Source organism: Mustela nivalis (assembly GCF_964662115.1).
Source record: "Mustela nivalis genome assembly, chromosome: 3".
NCBI lineage: Eukaryota > Metazoa > Chordata > Mammalia > Carnivora > Mustelidae > Mustela > Mustela nivalis.
The window spans coordinates 180,017,147-180,033,304 of record NC_139022.1 but is presented as its reverse complement, the minus strand read 5'-3'; the positions used below and the strand labels follow the sequence as shown (position 1 = coordinate 180,033,304).

The following is a 16,158-nucleotide window of genomic DNA, read 5'->3' as shown; positions in this document are numbered from 1 at the left end:
CCGAGCTCCGCTCTGCTCGCTGACCATATTTCTTAAATGATGGTTGGACGACCCCCACCCGAACCCCAGCAACACTGTGCCGGAGGCGGCCAGAACACAGCAGCCCTGGGGCAGGAAGGAAAGGGACACCAGGGGCCAAGGTTTGCGGCACAGCCGTGCGGGGCCAACAGCCAGCCAGCCACAGGCTGGTCCCCCCGGGCCTGGCCGAGTCCACAGGACGCCCCTTCAGCTGAAGACCCAGTGGGTAAAAGCCAGCCCCACCAGGACAAGGCCACAAGATCGCTCCACCAAGGCGCGGGGCTGCAGGGATCCGCCGTGTGTGCCGAGGGCCACTGTCTCTGGCCACGGAGGGACAGGGGCCCCCAGAGCCACGTGGGGGGTCCTCGCTCTCCACCCTCAGCCTTCGACCCACGGACCCGGAGCAGCTGTCAGGCTGTCTGGTCTTGGCGGTTTTCACCCGGCTGTTGTTACCTGACCCTCTGTTGCGACCGGGCACCACGCAGGGTGAGCACCATGTCCACGGGACGTCCCCCGGCACCTTTAAAGCAACCCGCATGCATCCGTGCATCTGCTTACGTCCACCCTCGTCCCTCCCACAGAGCTGAGGTCGCAGGCCACGTGCCTGCTGAGGGGACGGGGGCCGGCCCGTCGCAAGGTCGCTTCGGGTCCCTCGGAGGCGGCACCAGAGCAGACAGGTGCCCCGGGGCAGGAGGCCCTGGAATGGCTCGTGCATGTGAGATGCGGCCGACCTCCAGAAGCCCGGCCAGGCCACGGCTGTTCCGCGTCGCTTCCCTTCAGCCTCCCACCCCGGCGGCCTCGTGCGTGGCTCCCAGCCCCAGCCTCACCCCCGGAAGCTCTGAGTCAGGGGTGTTGTGCCCGCCCACGGGGGCTGAGCTGCACTGAGCCGCGCTGGTCTCCCCTGGCCCCTCAGCTGCCCGAGAACGGCTGAGGCCAAGGGCTCACCCACTCCCCACTCCCAGGGACACAGGGGGCCGGTCTCCATCCTCATCCTCGGCTGAAGGAGCAGAAGGATGGTCTGTGGCCACGGGACATGGAGCAGGGTGGCGGTCCCCCACCCCCGCACACTGCCGGCACCGTCACAGACGCCAGGTGCCTTCTGGGGAATCTGGCCACTGAGTCGCCTCCCTGTGGAGGGGGGCTGCGGCTGCCGGGCCCCACTGTGGGCCCCCCTATTGCCAGGCCTGCTCTGGGGGCCTGCCTGGGGCTCCTGCTGGCTTCTGGAGCTGGAAGGGTCTCTGCGACCCCAGGACACCACTTCTGCTCCGTCCCGCAGCTCCAGGCTCCTCCGAGGCCTGCCCCCTTGGGAGCCCGGCGGCTCCTGCAGGGTTTGGGCAGGGAGCCTCCCCCGAGGGTCTGTGTGCAGGGTTTGACGGTGAGCGTAGAGTCCCTCCCCTGGGCCCGTGTGTGGGGGTGATGATAACTCGTTCACCCCATGTCCCCAGAGCGCCTGCCGGTCCCGCCCTCCCTGAGCCTCCACAGGGGCTGCTGGTGCTGCAGAGGCTCCTGGGGGTACCTCGGGACCCCAGGAAGCTGCAGGCCTTGTAGCCGGCAGCTGCGTGGGGAAGAGATTTCAGACCTTCAGCCACAGGCGGCACAGCCTCACAGCTCAGAGGAGCCAGGGCGGCGCTCACACGCCACCGCTCGCGGGCAAGGGGCACGGTGCTCCCGTGGGGCCCCCTCCGGCGGGCGGCCCTGTTCCGGCCCACATCAAGCCAGCAGGCTGGAGGTGACCTGCGCCGAGGCCCCAGCGTGTGGGGGCTGCCTTCTGAGGGGGACCCAGGTGCCCTGCTCCCCAGCAGCCAGGCTTGTTAAGTCCCAGAAGGGACAGAAGGGACAGAAGCCCCGGGAGCCGGCGGTGTCCCCCCCGTGTTGTTCCACAGGCTGTCGGCACCAGGCGTTTCCAAGTCCCCGTTCTGCCTGAGCAGAAGACGTCCCTGCCGAGACCTCAGGGGCAGCGTGGACTTTAGCATGATCGCTCGGCAGGTGGTGAGTTCACGGAGGCTTCCTGATTGACCCAGGAAAGGGAGGAACGGGACCAGCCCTCCTCACGCTGCCCTGCACCCTTCCTCCTGAGCACGGGGCTGTCCCTGCCCCCAGGCGGGCGGTCCAGGCGGCGACCTCCCAGGGTGCCTCCCAGAGCCAGGATCCCACCCCGGTGCCCAAACAGAGGGACCTACTGGGTGAGAGGACTTGGTTCAACCCCCCACCCCGAAAGTGCACAGCTGCCAGCAGGCCCCCAGCCCCCACCGTCAGCCCTGGCCACCCCCCATCGCAGACCGGTGGCCCAAGCCCCGATGGAGGCCCCCTGGGCTGGAGCCCCTGCCTGGACCACCTCCCCCAACCCCTCCTGCTCGGGCTGGCCCCCTCCCTTCCCATGTGGCTCATCTCAACTGTGCCCCAGACGGGGAGCCTACACCCAGGCTGGTCTGACTCCTCGGCCTGGACTCTGACCCCCGTGTCCAGCAAACCGTGGGGCTCTCAGTTCCTTCTAGAACTGATGAATGAACACTTGGGTTGTAGATGTGGACTTGAGACACAACCAGCTCCACGGAGAGGCCAGGGTGAGGCCGAGGCCGCAGCCAGACCCCTGACCCGCCCTGGGCCTCTTGGCGGACCTGGAGCGTGCCCAGCACAGACAGCCGTCCTCAGCCCAGTGGGTGGCGCGTGGCAGGCAGGGTAGGCCCGGCAAGTGGCCGAGCGCACTCTGCCTCTTTGCCCCTCACCTGCCTGGCGGTCGCGTGCCCCCTGGGATGCCAGGGCCACGAGAGCCCGACCACAGCAGCCCGGCGAGACCTTCTAGTGCACAGCTGTCTCGTCTCACGGACACTCGGAGGGGAAGGCCTTTCATCCCTGAGGTGATCTTAACCTCCAATCAGCTCCTGGAGCCCTAGAGCACACACAGACGGTGTCTGACTCGTTTGTTCCAAACGGGTTTAAGGGAAGAACCTTACACAATGAGAGGGACTGTGCCGGCATTACAATGCCCCCATTACAATGCTCAGCTCGTGGGGGGACAGGTCCGAGTCGCCCTCATCCTCCCTGGAATCTGGTCCCTCTCAGGGCAGCCATGCACACCTGCGTCCAGAAGCCTCCGTGGCCCCTCTTCCCTGTGATGCACGTGACGGGTCGCCCCTGTGACCGCACCTCCCCCACCCCCACTGGCCGACACCCCCCAGGCTGCTCCTAAGACAAACCCATACCTGCCCACCTCAGAGACTCCCCACTGGCTGTTCCACTCCTGAAATGCTTTGCCCTTACCCACCAGGCTCATTCCTCTCTGCACTATCCTCCGTCCCTCATTTGTTGTCCTGTAGCACAGAGCGCCACGGATCCTGTGGTGTGACCTCCCCGTCCGCCCCCCCCCAGGAACCTGCACACGTCTGTGGCACCTGCGTCCCGTGGCACCGGCACTTGCCCTATGGCATCCGTATGTGTCCTGTGGCACCTGTGTCCCACAGCATCTGCATTTGTCCTGTGGCACCTGTGCTTGTCCTGTGGCACCTGCATCCCATGTCACCCCATTTGCCCCTTAGCACCTGCGTCCTATGGCCCAGAGCAGCCCTGGCGGTGACGATTGTGAAGTGGGCACAGAACTGGGGAGCACTTCCCAGCAGCCAGAGAGGCAGCTGCTACCAGCCAGGCACGGGAGACTGCATTAATCAGTACAGCAGACCAGCCACGCCCCATGGTCCCCACGCTGATGGCACTGACCTTCCTGGGACCCAAGTTCCAGGCTCAGCACAGGAGCATGGGAGCTGGCAGCCACGCGGAGAGGTGCCTGAGTCCCCAGAGCTGGCGTGCTGTGACCTGGTGGATTTGTGGTGTGCTGTTCCAGGAGGCACGACTCGGGGGGAATGAATCGGCCGCAGGTTTCAGCCAGAGGTGGGGCGTGCTTGAGGCCGGGGCTGTCGGGGGTGAGCGCAGCTTCTCCTGGGGACACAGCCCGCCCGGGGAGCACCATGTGGGGTGCACCCTTAGCCCCGACGACGTACCCTGGGTGCTCTGGGCGGGCGCTGGCCTTGCTTGGCCACGGGCCGCCCCCCGCCGCGTGTGCTATCTGGGTGCGGCGCTCCCAGGAGGCTCTGCGGCAGCTTGGAGGAAGAACGCAGGTGACGAGCGTCTTCCCAGACCCAGAGCTTTGGAGGTGTGGGTGAAGCTTAGGAGAAGCAGTCCTGCAGGGCCACACTCACCTCCAACACAGCTGTCCATGCCGCTTGGCACAGGGCAGGCCGGGGGCCGGGCAGGGTGGGCACGGCACGAACCAGACACGGCCCTGCCTTCACGGGGCTGACCTCAGGTCCCCGGGAGCAGGGGGCGGGGGGTTTACCTGACGGGTGGAGTCTAGGGGAGCCACACAGGGAGGGGCCGTGCCAGTGCAGTGGGAGGCTGTCCTGCTCCCCGGTCCTGACTGTCCTTGGACTCTGCTGCCCCCACAAGCCCCTCTGCCACCTCCCCCTTTACTTCTGGTCTCCTGCTCCAGCCCAGAGGCCCGTGGAGCTCAGCATCTCCTGGTCCCAACAGGCTCTGCAGGCAGGGCTGGGGTGGGGAGGGGCTGCTGCAGCTCCTGGGCTCACGCAGCACCCCTGCTCTGCTGGCCTGAGCAGAGAGAGGAGACACAAGACAAAGGCGTGGAGGAGAGATTGGGAAAGGGGTGAGCAGTAAGTAGGGTCCGGCAGGGGCTCTGGGGCGCAGGAAGCTGGGGCACAAGGACCCAAGACCGGGAGCTCAGACCCAGCACCTGAGAGTGGCCCCCAGCCAGGAGCCAAGGAGCCCTCCCACAGGGAAAAGGGGTACATGCCGAGGCTGGGGGGTGATGGCGAGACCCTGGTCAGTCCCGTCGCTCGCTTGCGAGTGCCTCCCTCCCGTGGACAGCTCTGGGGAAAACCCGCTGCCGGACGGACTCCAGACGCCAGGGAAACGCGTGGACAGGAACCCTAACTGCAGGCACCCCTAGCTTAGACCCCGGCTGGGGCCTGGGGGGTGTGGCAGGGACATTTCCCTCCAACCCACAGGGACACAGAGGAACCCGCAGCCCGTTCCTTGAGGGGCAAGAACTGGCGGCGGTGGGGGGTGTCCTGACACGTCTACCAGGAGACAAAATGTGGGGCTGAGCGCAGGCCAGGCTTGGAAGGCACAGAGACGGGCCTCAGGCAACCGCGGTCCCAGAGCTCCGTGTGTAGCCCCCAGAGGCTGACCTGGGTCCAGACCCTGAGCGGTGGCTTGGAGCCTTGGGAGTATCGCCAGGGCCTCTCTTGGCTTACAGGAAGTTGGCCCAGGCAAAGCCTTCCGGGAGTCCCTTCCCCGAGCAGGCTAGCCCGGAGGGATCGGTACTCCCAGCCTTAGCCCCTCTTTCCTGGGGACATTTCAGTGTGATAGCTTAGCTCCAAATGCCTACGGAGCGTGGCGCGGCCTGTGGTTCATCCCCCACAGGCTTTCCCGTACACGTTCAGCAAGGTAGAGGCTCTGGGAAGGAGCCTTGGTTCTAGGTTCTGGATGTTGGGTCCTAACTCCAGGCCCACTGATTGCATCTGTCCTGCCAGGACTGGGGTCCACGAGGACCCACTGACTCATCCACCCCTAGGAGGATGGGGCCCACTGGGGACCCCTGCTGCTCACACTGTCCTTCTAGGTCATCTTCTTCCAGACGCCCTGCTGCCTTCTTTCGAGGGGAGGGAGGGAGATTCAGGCCAAGAACACAGGGGAGCGTGGCGGACTCGCCCAGGAAAGAGCAGACGGGGTGAGGCTGAGCGCCTGGTCCTAGGACCAGAGCCCACGAAGTCAAACCCAGAAGCTTCTGGTTTGAACCCCAGGAGGTAAATACCACCCCACGGCTTCCCCCACAGCCTGGGAACGCCCCAGGGCAGATGCCCAGTCCCCACGGCTGAACCTCAGAGAAAAACACAGATTAAGTGAGGGAGCCCTGGGGAACACGGAGGGTGTGGGTGGGGTGCTCAGGTGTGTCCCAGGCCACCGGTCCACGCACCTCCGTCACCGGCAAAATCACAGTGATGGGGAGGGTTTGGGAAGCAATAAGACCCAGGATCCCAGGGCCGGGAGGCTCGAGGGCCTGGACTGAGAAGCCAGCAGCCGGCATGGCACAGGCAGGCTCCCAGGTCTGCCTGCCGTCCGGAGAGTGACAGGGGGAGGCCCTTCCCTTGGAGGCACAGCGTGGGCCACAGGTACCACAGGTACCACACACCTGCTCCTGCCACCAGGCACTCTTCCCCCAAGACCACGGATGACGGGGCCTGCAAAGCCCCAAGGGCACCGCGGGAGGGGCCAGGAGAGACCACCGGCCACCACCTCCGAGCTTCTGGCCTTCGAAGCCAGACCGGCCCAGCAGCCACCGGGCCCTCCCGCGGTGTTTCCTCCCGGTTTGAGTGGCTGGGGGGGAGCCTGGGCTGCCGCCTTTCCCAAGAGAGACCATGGTGGACGCAGCACAGACTCTGAGGCTCAGAGAATGAAGCTGCCGCCGGCCAGCGGGCCCAGGTCGGGGGTGCCCTTGCCTCCAGCCCGGCAGCGCCATGAGCTCCACTTCCGAGGCACGTCCCTAGACCGGGGTCTTACCGGCCCGCCCACCCCGACGCGGCCCTGCACCCTGGCCTTCACAGCTGCCGCCGTCCTGTTCAGGCGTGTCCCTATGGCTCAGGCTTCCTCCCTGGCAGGACCTCGACCCCTCACCCTCCCTTCTCAGAAGTCTCCTCCAGATCCGACCCAGTGTCCACCTCCCACCCTGGACCCACTGGGGTGCCGGCTGGACACCTGTGCCCCGAAAGCCCCTGCATAGTGCCGGGGAAGCCGTCCACCTAGAACGGCCCCTCCTGACCCTTCTCTGCCCTGCCACCAAGACAACAGTCCAAGAGCCCACGTCTGTTCAAGCCCCTCCCCTTGGTGACCCCTGGGGAGAGACCAAAGGCCTGGTTTGGCCTCCTTGGGCCTCCAATCTCCCTCTTCCCCCAGAAGCACCATCCGGGTAGCCCTGCCGCTGCTGAGCTCCGTCTCCAGAAGCTGCCCCAGCCCCAGGCCCAGCCCCAGGGAGGCCTCCACCCGGTGCTCCACAGCCTCACGACCTCAGCACGGCCAGTGTGGGCTGCTGAGCCTGCTGCTGGCCCAGCCCTTGGTCGCCGAGGAAGGTCCAAGGAGAGACAACACGATGAAGGGGAGATAGCCCAGCCTGGCCCAAGGCCCCTAGGGGCCCCGGGGTGGGCAGCTGCGGGCTCAGGGGCCCCCAGGGTCCAGAGGAAGGAAGTGCACCCCCCTCAGGGGCAGGTGCTATCCCACTGCAGAAGCCCCCCACCTCTCTGGCCCAGAAGGAGGGCTCCCTGGCCTTCGGAATTTCCTAAACATTCAGTAGCAGGCAGCAGGCCTCTGGAGGCCCAGATGCTCACGATTCGTCCTTTGCTGAGCCCCACAGGGTCTTAGGGGCTGGGGGCCCACGGGTTCAGCAGCCACACCTCTTTCTCGCCTGTGCAAAGGTACAGCTAGCAGCCGTGTGCCCAGACTCCTGGGCCAACTAGCTGGTGGCCATGGCCCTGCCCTCTGGCCTTTCTCTGCCCTGACTGCTTGCGGTAAGAAGCTGCCTCATCACATCAGTGGGACTCAGGGCTTTGTCCCAGGGTCCCCAGCAGGCTACACGTGGCTGGAAGAAACCTGACGTCCGCAGCTCGAGCCGGGATGTGGCCTAAAAGGAACCCTTGACGCCACTGCTCGACATTTGGCAAGTGCTCGGAAATGGACAGAAACCCACTGTCGCTCTGCTCCTGCACCTTGAGAACAAAATAGCCTAAAAGGGACCGAAGAGCTTCAGGAGCACGAACCCTGGACAGTGGGGTCCAGAGGGGGCGTGCCAGGGTCCACGCCCTCCCGTCATGCCTGCGTGGACCGCAGGGCCCTGGGGCCTCCAGGCTCCCCCAGATGCAGGAGAAGGTGGGGCAGTGCTCTAGGGGCTCAGGAGAAGGAGCTAGGCTTGGCTGCACAGGGAGGGGGCTGGGAACCAGGTCCGTGGGGTAGGGAAGGGGAGGAGCCCAGGCAGTGGGGAAGCCCCAGGGGTAACCGCTGACCAGGTTAGATCTCCTCTGGTCACTTTGGGGAACAGAGGGTCCTGGGGGTGGGGATAGGGCGGAGCTCCAGCCTCCAAGATCTGGGCAGGACTGCGGGCAGCCGCTGAGGTGAGGGGAGTGCTTAGTTGTTGGAGCTCTTGGTCTGTGGGGCTGAGCAAGAGTCAGGGGTCTGGCTGGTCGGGTAAGGTCTGGTGTGGTTTTGGGGCTCCAGAAGGCTGAGAGATGGCAGTGCGTCCCCTCGGGTCAGCCGAGGGGCAGTGGGGAAGGGGCCAGACCAAAAGGGGGTTGGGAGCTGCGAAGGACAGGGCAGAGGCGTGTGGCCTGAGGCCCGCGCACAGAGCCACCAGGAGGACCTGTGCAGGGCGGGCATGGCGGATTCTGGGTTCCAGGGAATGGCAGGCAGGGGGCGAGCCTGAGGGGGAGGCTGGGAGTGGCTGGGCCTGGGGTGAGTCCTGGCTTACTTTTTCAGATGGGGAGACTGAGTCTCTCTGAGGTGCTGCCTGTCCCCACGTGAGACCACAATGCCGCCACAGCAAGAACCTCCACATACAGGACAGTGAGGGCAGAGCTCAGCCCAGGGCAGGGGGGCTCTGCGGCGGGAGCTGGGTCAGCTCTGGGGCTCGGCCCTCGGGGTCTTCTTCATGTTGTCCTGAGAACCCCCCAGAGTCTCCACCAAGACTTGACTCTTGTCCCTTCAAGGGGGGTCAGCAATCCCAGACAGGGGCAGGGGACGAGGACAAGGTGTTCATGCCGCAAGCCTTCTTCAATGTGTCCGGGTGAGAACATGGTTCTGGGCTTGCCCCAAGCAGGACACAGAGCTGACTGGAGCACACGGCCACCCCACCCTGCAGAAGGGGCCCTCAGGACAGGTCCAGGCACCAGAGACTTGCAAGGACGTGGCTCCTCTGGGTGAGCAACAAACTCAGGGACAGGCAAGAACTCGGGCCAGTGCACCCGCCTTCCCGCAGACTCTCCCCTCAGGGCCTCCTGGCTGGGGGGAGTGCTTGTGACTGTCACTGGAATTTCAGGTGCCAGTCTCCATGTCTGGGTGCTGGGGCAGGACTAGGAGAAGCCCCAGCTCGCAAAGAAAGCCCACGTCTGCATTACAAGCCAGGGCACTCCACGTCCCAGGTGCGGACCCCCAGAGACCTGGGCGTCCACCCTGCAAACGTCCTCCTCCAGGTGGTTTCACAGGAGACAGAAGGCGGAGGAGGACCGAAGCCCCGCCCCCCGCCCCAGAAACGGGTCGGTTCCAAAAACAGGTCGCTCCAGTGTGAGTGTGTGGACAGAGCTCGCAGAGCCCCATAGTGGGGCTGGACCTGTCCCGTAGGTGACCAGCAGAAAGTGGCCAGTGTCAGTCACCTCCCACGGCAGATGTGTTCGGAAGAGACACAGCGTGAAACCTCACGTGGGTGCTGGAGTTTTACTCTTATCAAGATCCCAGAAAGCCCAGTGAGGACAGAGTGCGGAGACCAGGCAGCCGGGGTGGGAGAGAGGAAGGGGAGGGGGTGGTGAGTGCACTCAGGAATCAGAACGCAGAAATGAGAGCGACCTCCAGGGACGGAGGCCACAGAGCAGGGCACAGAGCAGGCGGTGCTGAACGGGACACAAGCTAACCAGGTACCCGAAACCCCAGGCCCCCACACCTCTGTAGGTTCCCCCCCAGAGCCTGACCCTCCTGTCCTGCTGAACACGAGGTGTTCCTGCCTCCCGGTTCCCGACTCCCTGCCTCCTGCCCTTCCCTGGGGGGGGGGGGCTCACACCCCTCCCCCCCCCCCAGCTCCACCTAGTAAGTCCCACAGGCTATCACCGTTTCACAGCCTCCAGGAAGACCCTCCCTGGTGGGCCAACATGTCACAGCTTCGGTCCTCCTAAGCTCTCAAGAAGGCTGACCTTCCCATCACCTTGCCCCGGAGTCACCTGTGGTTCCTACTTGCTGGCTCACTGGAGCAGGTGAAGAAAAATCCCACAGACCAGGATTTTTAAAAGAGAAACTCTGTCAACGGAAAAAATCGCTCCTATACATGGTGTTTTACTGGGTTTAATCTTGAGTCCAAAGGCTTTCTTTCTGCCCTGGGAGCCAACTCCAACGGCAGCCCTGGACGGCTTGCCGCCCTTTCTCCCCACATCAAACAGCCCCACAAGCAGCAGACAGCACAGGGGCCTGGGGATGCCCCAGGGCAGGAGCAGCTCCGAGGTCTGCAGGCCTGGAAGCGGCAGAAGGGAGCCCCACACGAAACCCAGGAGCCTGGCCGCGCGGGGCTCCGGAGGCTGCGCCCCGCCGGCGGGGACCGTGTCACCCTCGGCAACCGCCACAGCGGCTCCGGGCCCGGCCAGGCTCGCAGTCCGCGCCTCGCCCTGCCTGACCCGAAGGCCTGGCTCCCGGGGGGGGGGGGGGGGGGCTGGCCGCGGGGCGGGGAAGACGGCAGACCCGGCGGAGACCCCGACCCCGGCGAACGCCGGCGTCGCGCTCCGTCCCGGGAGGCAGGCGGGTCCGCAGTCTCCGCGAACCGGGCGGGGGCCAGCCGCAGGGGAAGTCGCGGCGGGGCGACGACCTCGAGACCCACCGAGCCCCGGGCGTCTTACCGATCTTGGCCAAGCTGGCCACGAGGATCCACAGCGCGATGATGTACGGGTCCTGGACATGGAGCCACTCGAAGGTGACCACCTGGAAACCCTGGCTGTGTCCGTGCGCGCTGCCAGGCCCCTCCTCGACGCCCCGCACCCGCGGCAGCGCGCAGAGCGCCGGCAGCAGCGCCAGCAGCAGCCCCCGACCGGGGCCCGCAGCCCCGCGCCCCGACATCGCCGCCCGCGCTCAGCAGCCTGTTGGGACGCGCATGGCGTGTGGGTCCTGCTGCGCTCGGCGGGACGCGCTGCGCCCGAGCGGTCGGACGTGCGGGGCCGTGGGCGCTGGCGTCGGGCGGCGCGCGTCCGGGCGCGCTCCGGGTGCGGGCTGCTGTCCCGGTCCCCGCCCGCCGGGTGGCCTTTAATCCGGCTGCCCCCTCCCGCCCCGGGGCGTGGCCTTCCCGCCCCCGCTGCGCGCACCCGAGCGCGGACTCCGCCGCACGCCCTCGGCACGCCCGCCCGGCCTGCACACGCCCACCCCCGGCCGCCGGTCGCCCAGACCTCGCCTCCCGGCGTCCGCGATCCGTGCCGTCCTCCCCCACCGGCCCGCCGGGTGCTGGAGGCCGGGGCTGGAGGGCGCAGGCCCGGAGGTCTGCGAAGCCGCGCGGCGAAGCGAGGATGCGCAACCGCCTCGCTAGGAGCGGACGGCAGCGCCCGGGGCCCCGGGGCCCCGCCGGCTTGGCTGGCGGAGGGTGGGCTCCCGGGGCCTCGGGCGCCCCTCAGTGGCCTTCGCTCAGCTCCCGAGTTGCCTGGGACAGCTTGCCCCAAGCCGAGGCTTATCCGTAGACACTGGATGGGGCTGGCCGACCCTGCTGGGGCCCGAGGGGACGTCCAGGAGGGGCCAGCCCGAGAGCTGCAGCCGCGTCTCCAACACACACCTGCATTCCTAACAGGAGGAAACAGCTTGTCCGAAAGCAGGTTCTTTCCCTCCAGACCAGGGGCCGTGCGGATCCAAGGCGTTCTTCCCTTCCCCATGCATCGTGGCCCCTGTTCCTCCCGCAAGGGACAGGACACCCTGCCCTTGGAGCCCGCTGTGAGCGCGGGAGTAGGTTGCTCCTTCCACCCCAGGGCTCGGCCGCCCGTGAAGCCCGAGCAGGATGTCCACCATAACCCTTCCTGCCCGCACGGTACCCCACGATGGCTCACCCGGACACCGCAGACGTCAGGAGGCAAGTGCCCCCGTTGGTCCCTTCCCCAGCCCAGGCAGCTCCCTCTCCCGCTCAGCAGGTCCAGCGAGCGTGGGGCCGCCGCAAAGCCCTCTCGCCTTCACCTTCGTCCTCTCCACTTGCCCTGCCCAGCTCGGCTCTCGGGAAGGTCCAGTCCCCCCAGGATGCAGGTCCCTCTCCGACCTCCGAGCTGCCCTCCTGGGGACCTGTGCCGCTGCACCCCTGTCCTTTCCAAGGTCTTTGTCCCACAGCGGATGTCTCGGCTCGCAGGTGTGACGCGGAACCCCCCTCCCTCCCTCCCGGCTCTTCCCCTCCATATCTTCTGACCGGCCCCCCCTCGGTTCCATGATTGTGCAGTCCGTGGAACGTCTGTTCCATGAGTGAGGGGCTCATGGCTGCGTCCCCCTTCCTGAAATGGCACCTGGCACGCAGGGACACTCAGGGAAAGTTGGTCGGGTGGATGGACAGAGGCCAGGCGGGCAGGTGGGGGGGCAAGTGGGCGGCTGGACAGACGGAGGCGTCTCCAGGAATCAGAAAGCATGTCAGGGTGCCAGGAGCTGAGCCGGACGGCTTCATTGCTTGCGTTCTGTCCCCCGTTTGCTGCTGGTGGGGGTGCTCCTCGGTAATGGAGTAGGGAGTCCGTTGAGATCCTGCCCAGCAGGGTGAGCTGGCTGGGTGGCTGGCACTGAATGTCCCGGCCTTTCGGGAGGGTGCTCTAGAGGGCGTCAGTCCTCCCTGGGTGTCCTTGGTGGACTGTCCAGATGGAAGGGGCTCTGCGGGGTCCCAGGATCCCTGGTCGAGGGAGGAGGGCTGGCGTGAGCCGAACACAGCGTCCGACCGTAGGGGCTGGGACTGCCTGCCAGGGTGGCCTTGTGTGGCCCATGAAGGGCTGGGCACTGGCTTCCCAGTCAGCTGTGTCTCCGTTTCTCTCCCAGCAGTGTTCTCAGCCTCCTGCCCCGGACGTGCTGTCAGCGGGACGAGACTCCCCCAGCCCAGACACACGTCTCTGTTCTTCCCTCACTGTTGCTGAGTGACGCCTTTAGGAAGAACGTCCTCTTGGACGACGGTGGCCTTGCGTTGCACAGGAAGGTCCAGTTCCCACGGGAGCGGCGTGTGCCGTGATGCCCAAAGACCCTCCGGTCACTCCACCGTCTTGGATCTTTCCCAAGAGCTTGTCCCGAGAGCTCGTGCCCTTTCTCCCTGGAGGGGCTGCTTCTGAGGCCCAGGGAGTGTTCAAGGGGTGGGGGAGCTGAGCATCGCCGCGCGGGCGCAGGAGTTGGGTCCGGAGGCTGGGCCTGGCGATCGGCCCCAGGCGGTGCGCGGCAGAGGCCGCAGGAAGGTCCCGGGGACCAGGGACAGGGATGCCCGCTGCGGAGTCAGGAGCGAGGCTCTGAAATGGTGCCAGCTCGTGGGGCTACCTGGCAGGGTTTGTGGGCGTGTGGCGGATGAGCGCACCTGGGCTCCTGAGACGCTTGGGGCCCGACGGTGCCTCTGCTGGGGCTGCGCTAACCCGCGGAAGTCGGCTCAGGGGTGTGGGACACCGCGCCCCCAACACCCACCCCTGGATGACCCCCGTCTCCGAAGCGCCCCCACGTGGGCAGGGGCCGCAGGCTGGGTGGGCAGCCCCACGTCTCCCTGACTGAGTCCTGGCTTCGGACGGGGCTGCCGCAGCCCCGCCCCGGGCCGTCCACATCCACAGCCACATCCGGCAGAACTCTGCCCGACACCCCTCAGGGGTGTGCTGGGCGCCACTCACGCCCCGCGCGGCCGTGTGTACCTGGGGGCCTGGGAGCGGGCATGGTGGCGGGCGTCTGGGGACCTGTCCTCAGGACCCCGCGGTGTAGGACGGTCTGATAATGCCTTCACCAGCCCTGCCGTCACATGCTGCCTGCCTCTCCCCTCTCCGCCCCTCCCCGGGGCCTGGGTCACCTGCAGGTTTTCCAGTAGGAACAGCGTCTCAGTCTGCCTGGGCCGCCAGAGCCGGTGCCACCGGTGGGGGCTTACAGCGCAGAAGCCTGTCTCCTCACCGTTGGGGCTGGAAGTCGAGGAGCAGGGTTCTGACGGAGCCCAGTTCAGGAGGCTTGTGGGGGGCCACTGTGTCCTCGGGGGTCTGTCCTCTGAGCAGGGACGTGGGAAGAGGGAGGGAGAGCTCTCTCAGCCACTTCTTATAGGGCTGCCCCATTCGATCAGGCCTCACCCTTACGACCTCACAAACCTTAATCCCCTCCAAGAGACCCTGCCTAGATACTGTCCCAGCCGGGGTTAAGACTGACTTATGAATGGGGGGGTGTGGGGACACAATTCAGTGCCTAGCACCCAGAAAGGGGCCGTGACCATGGGACATACCGAAAACAGATAAAATAATGCAAGTAACCAGTCCCAACCCCCTGCTCTCTCCTAAGCTTCTGTGAGCAACTGAACTTCAGAGAAATCAGAGAAATGTCACCTCTCATCTGTCACAGTGACTTCTGGTTATGAATTCCACTCCTGTGGTTTAGGAAAACATCTCGTGCACAAACAGACAAAAGTTCTGAACCTGTTTGGGCTTTAGGTGACAGCCCAGGAAGTCTGCTAAGTATTTACTGTAACTTTAAATCTGCCCACACGCCGGGGTGCCTGGGCAGCTCAGTGGGTTAAAGCCTCTGCCTTCAGCTCAGGTCATGAGCCCAGGGTTCTAGGGTCAAGCCCCGCATCGGGCTCTCTGCTCATCAGGAAACCTGCCTTCCCTCTCTCTCTGCCTGCCTCTCTGCCTACTTGTGATCTCTGTCTGTCAAATAAATAAATCTTAAAAAAAAATCTGCCCACACGCCGTCACCCCCACGAACTTACCTTTATACTCAAGGAATCACACCAGCTCTTTGTGAAGAGGGAAGGAGACCCGTGCTATTTCTCTCCAAGCCAGTAATTCTGCACGGGTCCTTCTCCCCGTGTTTGCTGAGCACGTACTGCGTGCCTGGTGCTGTTTGCACAGACAGAGCCCCTCTGGGAGCCGTTCACAGCCATCACAATGGCGGATTTACCCTTTCTTAAGTGATGGCTGGATTGAAGTTGCATTTCTTACAAATCAGAGCCACCACTCTTCTGTGGTTGGCCTGCTGGTGCCTTTGTGGCCCTGGGTGAGCCTAGAGCCTGTGGAAACTAGCACCCAGCCTGCAGGTAAGCAGCGTCTGGGGACCCTGCTGGCTGGGCGCACTGATAGCACACAGTGCCACCCAGCACCCCAGCCCCCACTGGCGTCCCAGATTCCTGTCTCCCCTGGGATGCTAACACCCTGCCAGGGACCCCCCCCCCACCCCGAGCCCAGCACCCCTGCTCCACAACCTGCCCCACACCACTCTGCTTGGCCGGGTCGGAGGTCTAGGCCTGTCCTCCCTGGCTCTTAGGGACACCAGGGGTCTTCCGTGACCGTGGTTCCTGGGACTACTGTGCTCCTGCAGGATCCCTTCCCCCAACCAACCTGACCATTCCCTGGTCTGCCACCCAGCCCTCTGTCCACTGACCTCACACAGACCCAGGCACATCCTGGTGGTCTTGAACACAGGTGACCCCTTCGTGGGAGCCCCATCTCCAGGCTCTGCCTCTTCCTCTGCAGGGTCTCAGGCTTCTGCTTCTTTCTGGAAGAGGGAGCCCTACCGTGGACCACACTCCCCGATATCCTCACACCGCCCGTCAGCTGTGACTTAGTGTGTCCCCACAAACAGTCCTGGAGCCCCATGCCATCTGGAGGGGAGGTCCAAGGCAGACCACTGACCCTGAGCTCCTACAAAAAACCATCCGATGGGTCACAGGCTTGGACCTCCCAGAGCCCTGCTCCCGAGGGCCTCCAGCTGCACCGAGAAACCCACCCTGTTCGGGAACACCCCAAACACGAGGCTTCACAGTTGAACCCAGAACTACATAGGGAGGGTAACAGGGGCCCAGCAAGCTGGGATATTCGGGGAGAAAGGTGGAGTAAATACTGGAAAAGCCACGCCTGCGGCCCTCGGTGACCAGACGGCAGCACCCTCGGCGATGTGCCCGCAGAGGCGGTGAGATCGAGAATCCGCTGGAGGCAACGCCGGCAAGTCGGCGCGCGCGGACTGGAAGGAAGTGTGTGTCCCGCAGCTGCTCCGCGGCGTCCATAGACGTCAACAGGGACCCGGGTAAGGACAGGGGCATGCACGGGGGAGGGGCAGCAGAGCCGCCCTTCTGGGCATGTGGGATTGTGGCCTGCGCGGGGACCTGCGGACAGATGATTGGAACTAGGGAGAGTTGGGTGAGCAAGGCCGCTGGCTTCAAAACCAGCC

At 65.4% G+C, this 16,158-nt stretch overlaps 1 protein-coding gene and 1 long non-coding RNA gene across 9 annotated transcripts in view; one reads left to right on the top strand and one right to left on the bottom strand.

Annotated features, from left to right (window-relative positions):
• The window catches only part of SLC9A3 (solute carrier family 9 member A3), a gene marked incomplete at its 3' end in the record, with an annotated part of 44,859 nt that extends 33,678 nt beyond the window's left edge, over positions 1-11,181 (bottom strand). For 2 of the 4 annotated variants that reach the window (XM_082724594.1, XM_082724596.1), the window contains exon 1: positions 10,668-11,174. In XM_082724594.1, the coding sequence (XP_082580720.1) occupies positions 10,668-10,884 (217 nt within the window). In that variant the 5' untranslated portion in view covers positions 10,885-11,174. Of the gene's footprint in view, positions 1-10,667 lie in introns of all 4 variants that reach the window. The other 2 variants (XM_082724593.1, XM_082724595.1) reach the window with 2 other exon arrangements.
• LOC309861580 lies at positions 7,482-14,593 on the top strand. Of its 5 annotated transcripts, XR_014310034.1 has the most exons (6): positions 8,192-8,262; positions 8,551-8,990; positions 9,110-9,326; positions 9,902-10,034; positions 11,640-11,875; positions 12,808-14,593. It is a non-coding gene; the product is annotated as an uncharacterized lncRNA (long non-coding RNA). The 5 variants fall into 5 exon arrangements; XR_014310030.1 differs by lacking the exons at positions 8,192-8,262; positions 9,902-10,034 and adding an exon at positions 7,482-7,947; XR_014310031.1 differs by lacking the exons at positions 8,192-8,262; positions 9,902-10,034 and adding an exon at positions 8,092-8,189.
• Positions 14,594-16,158: the final 1,565 nt, after the last annotated feature.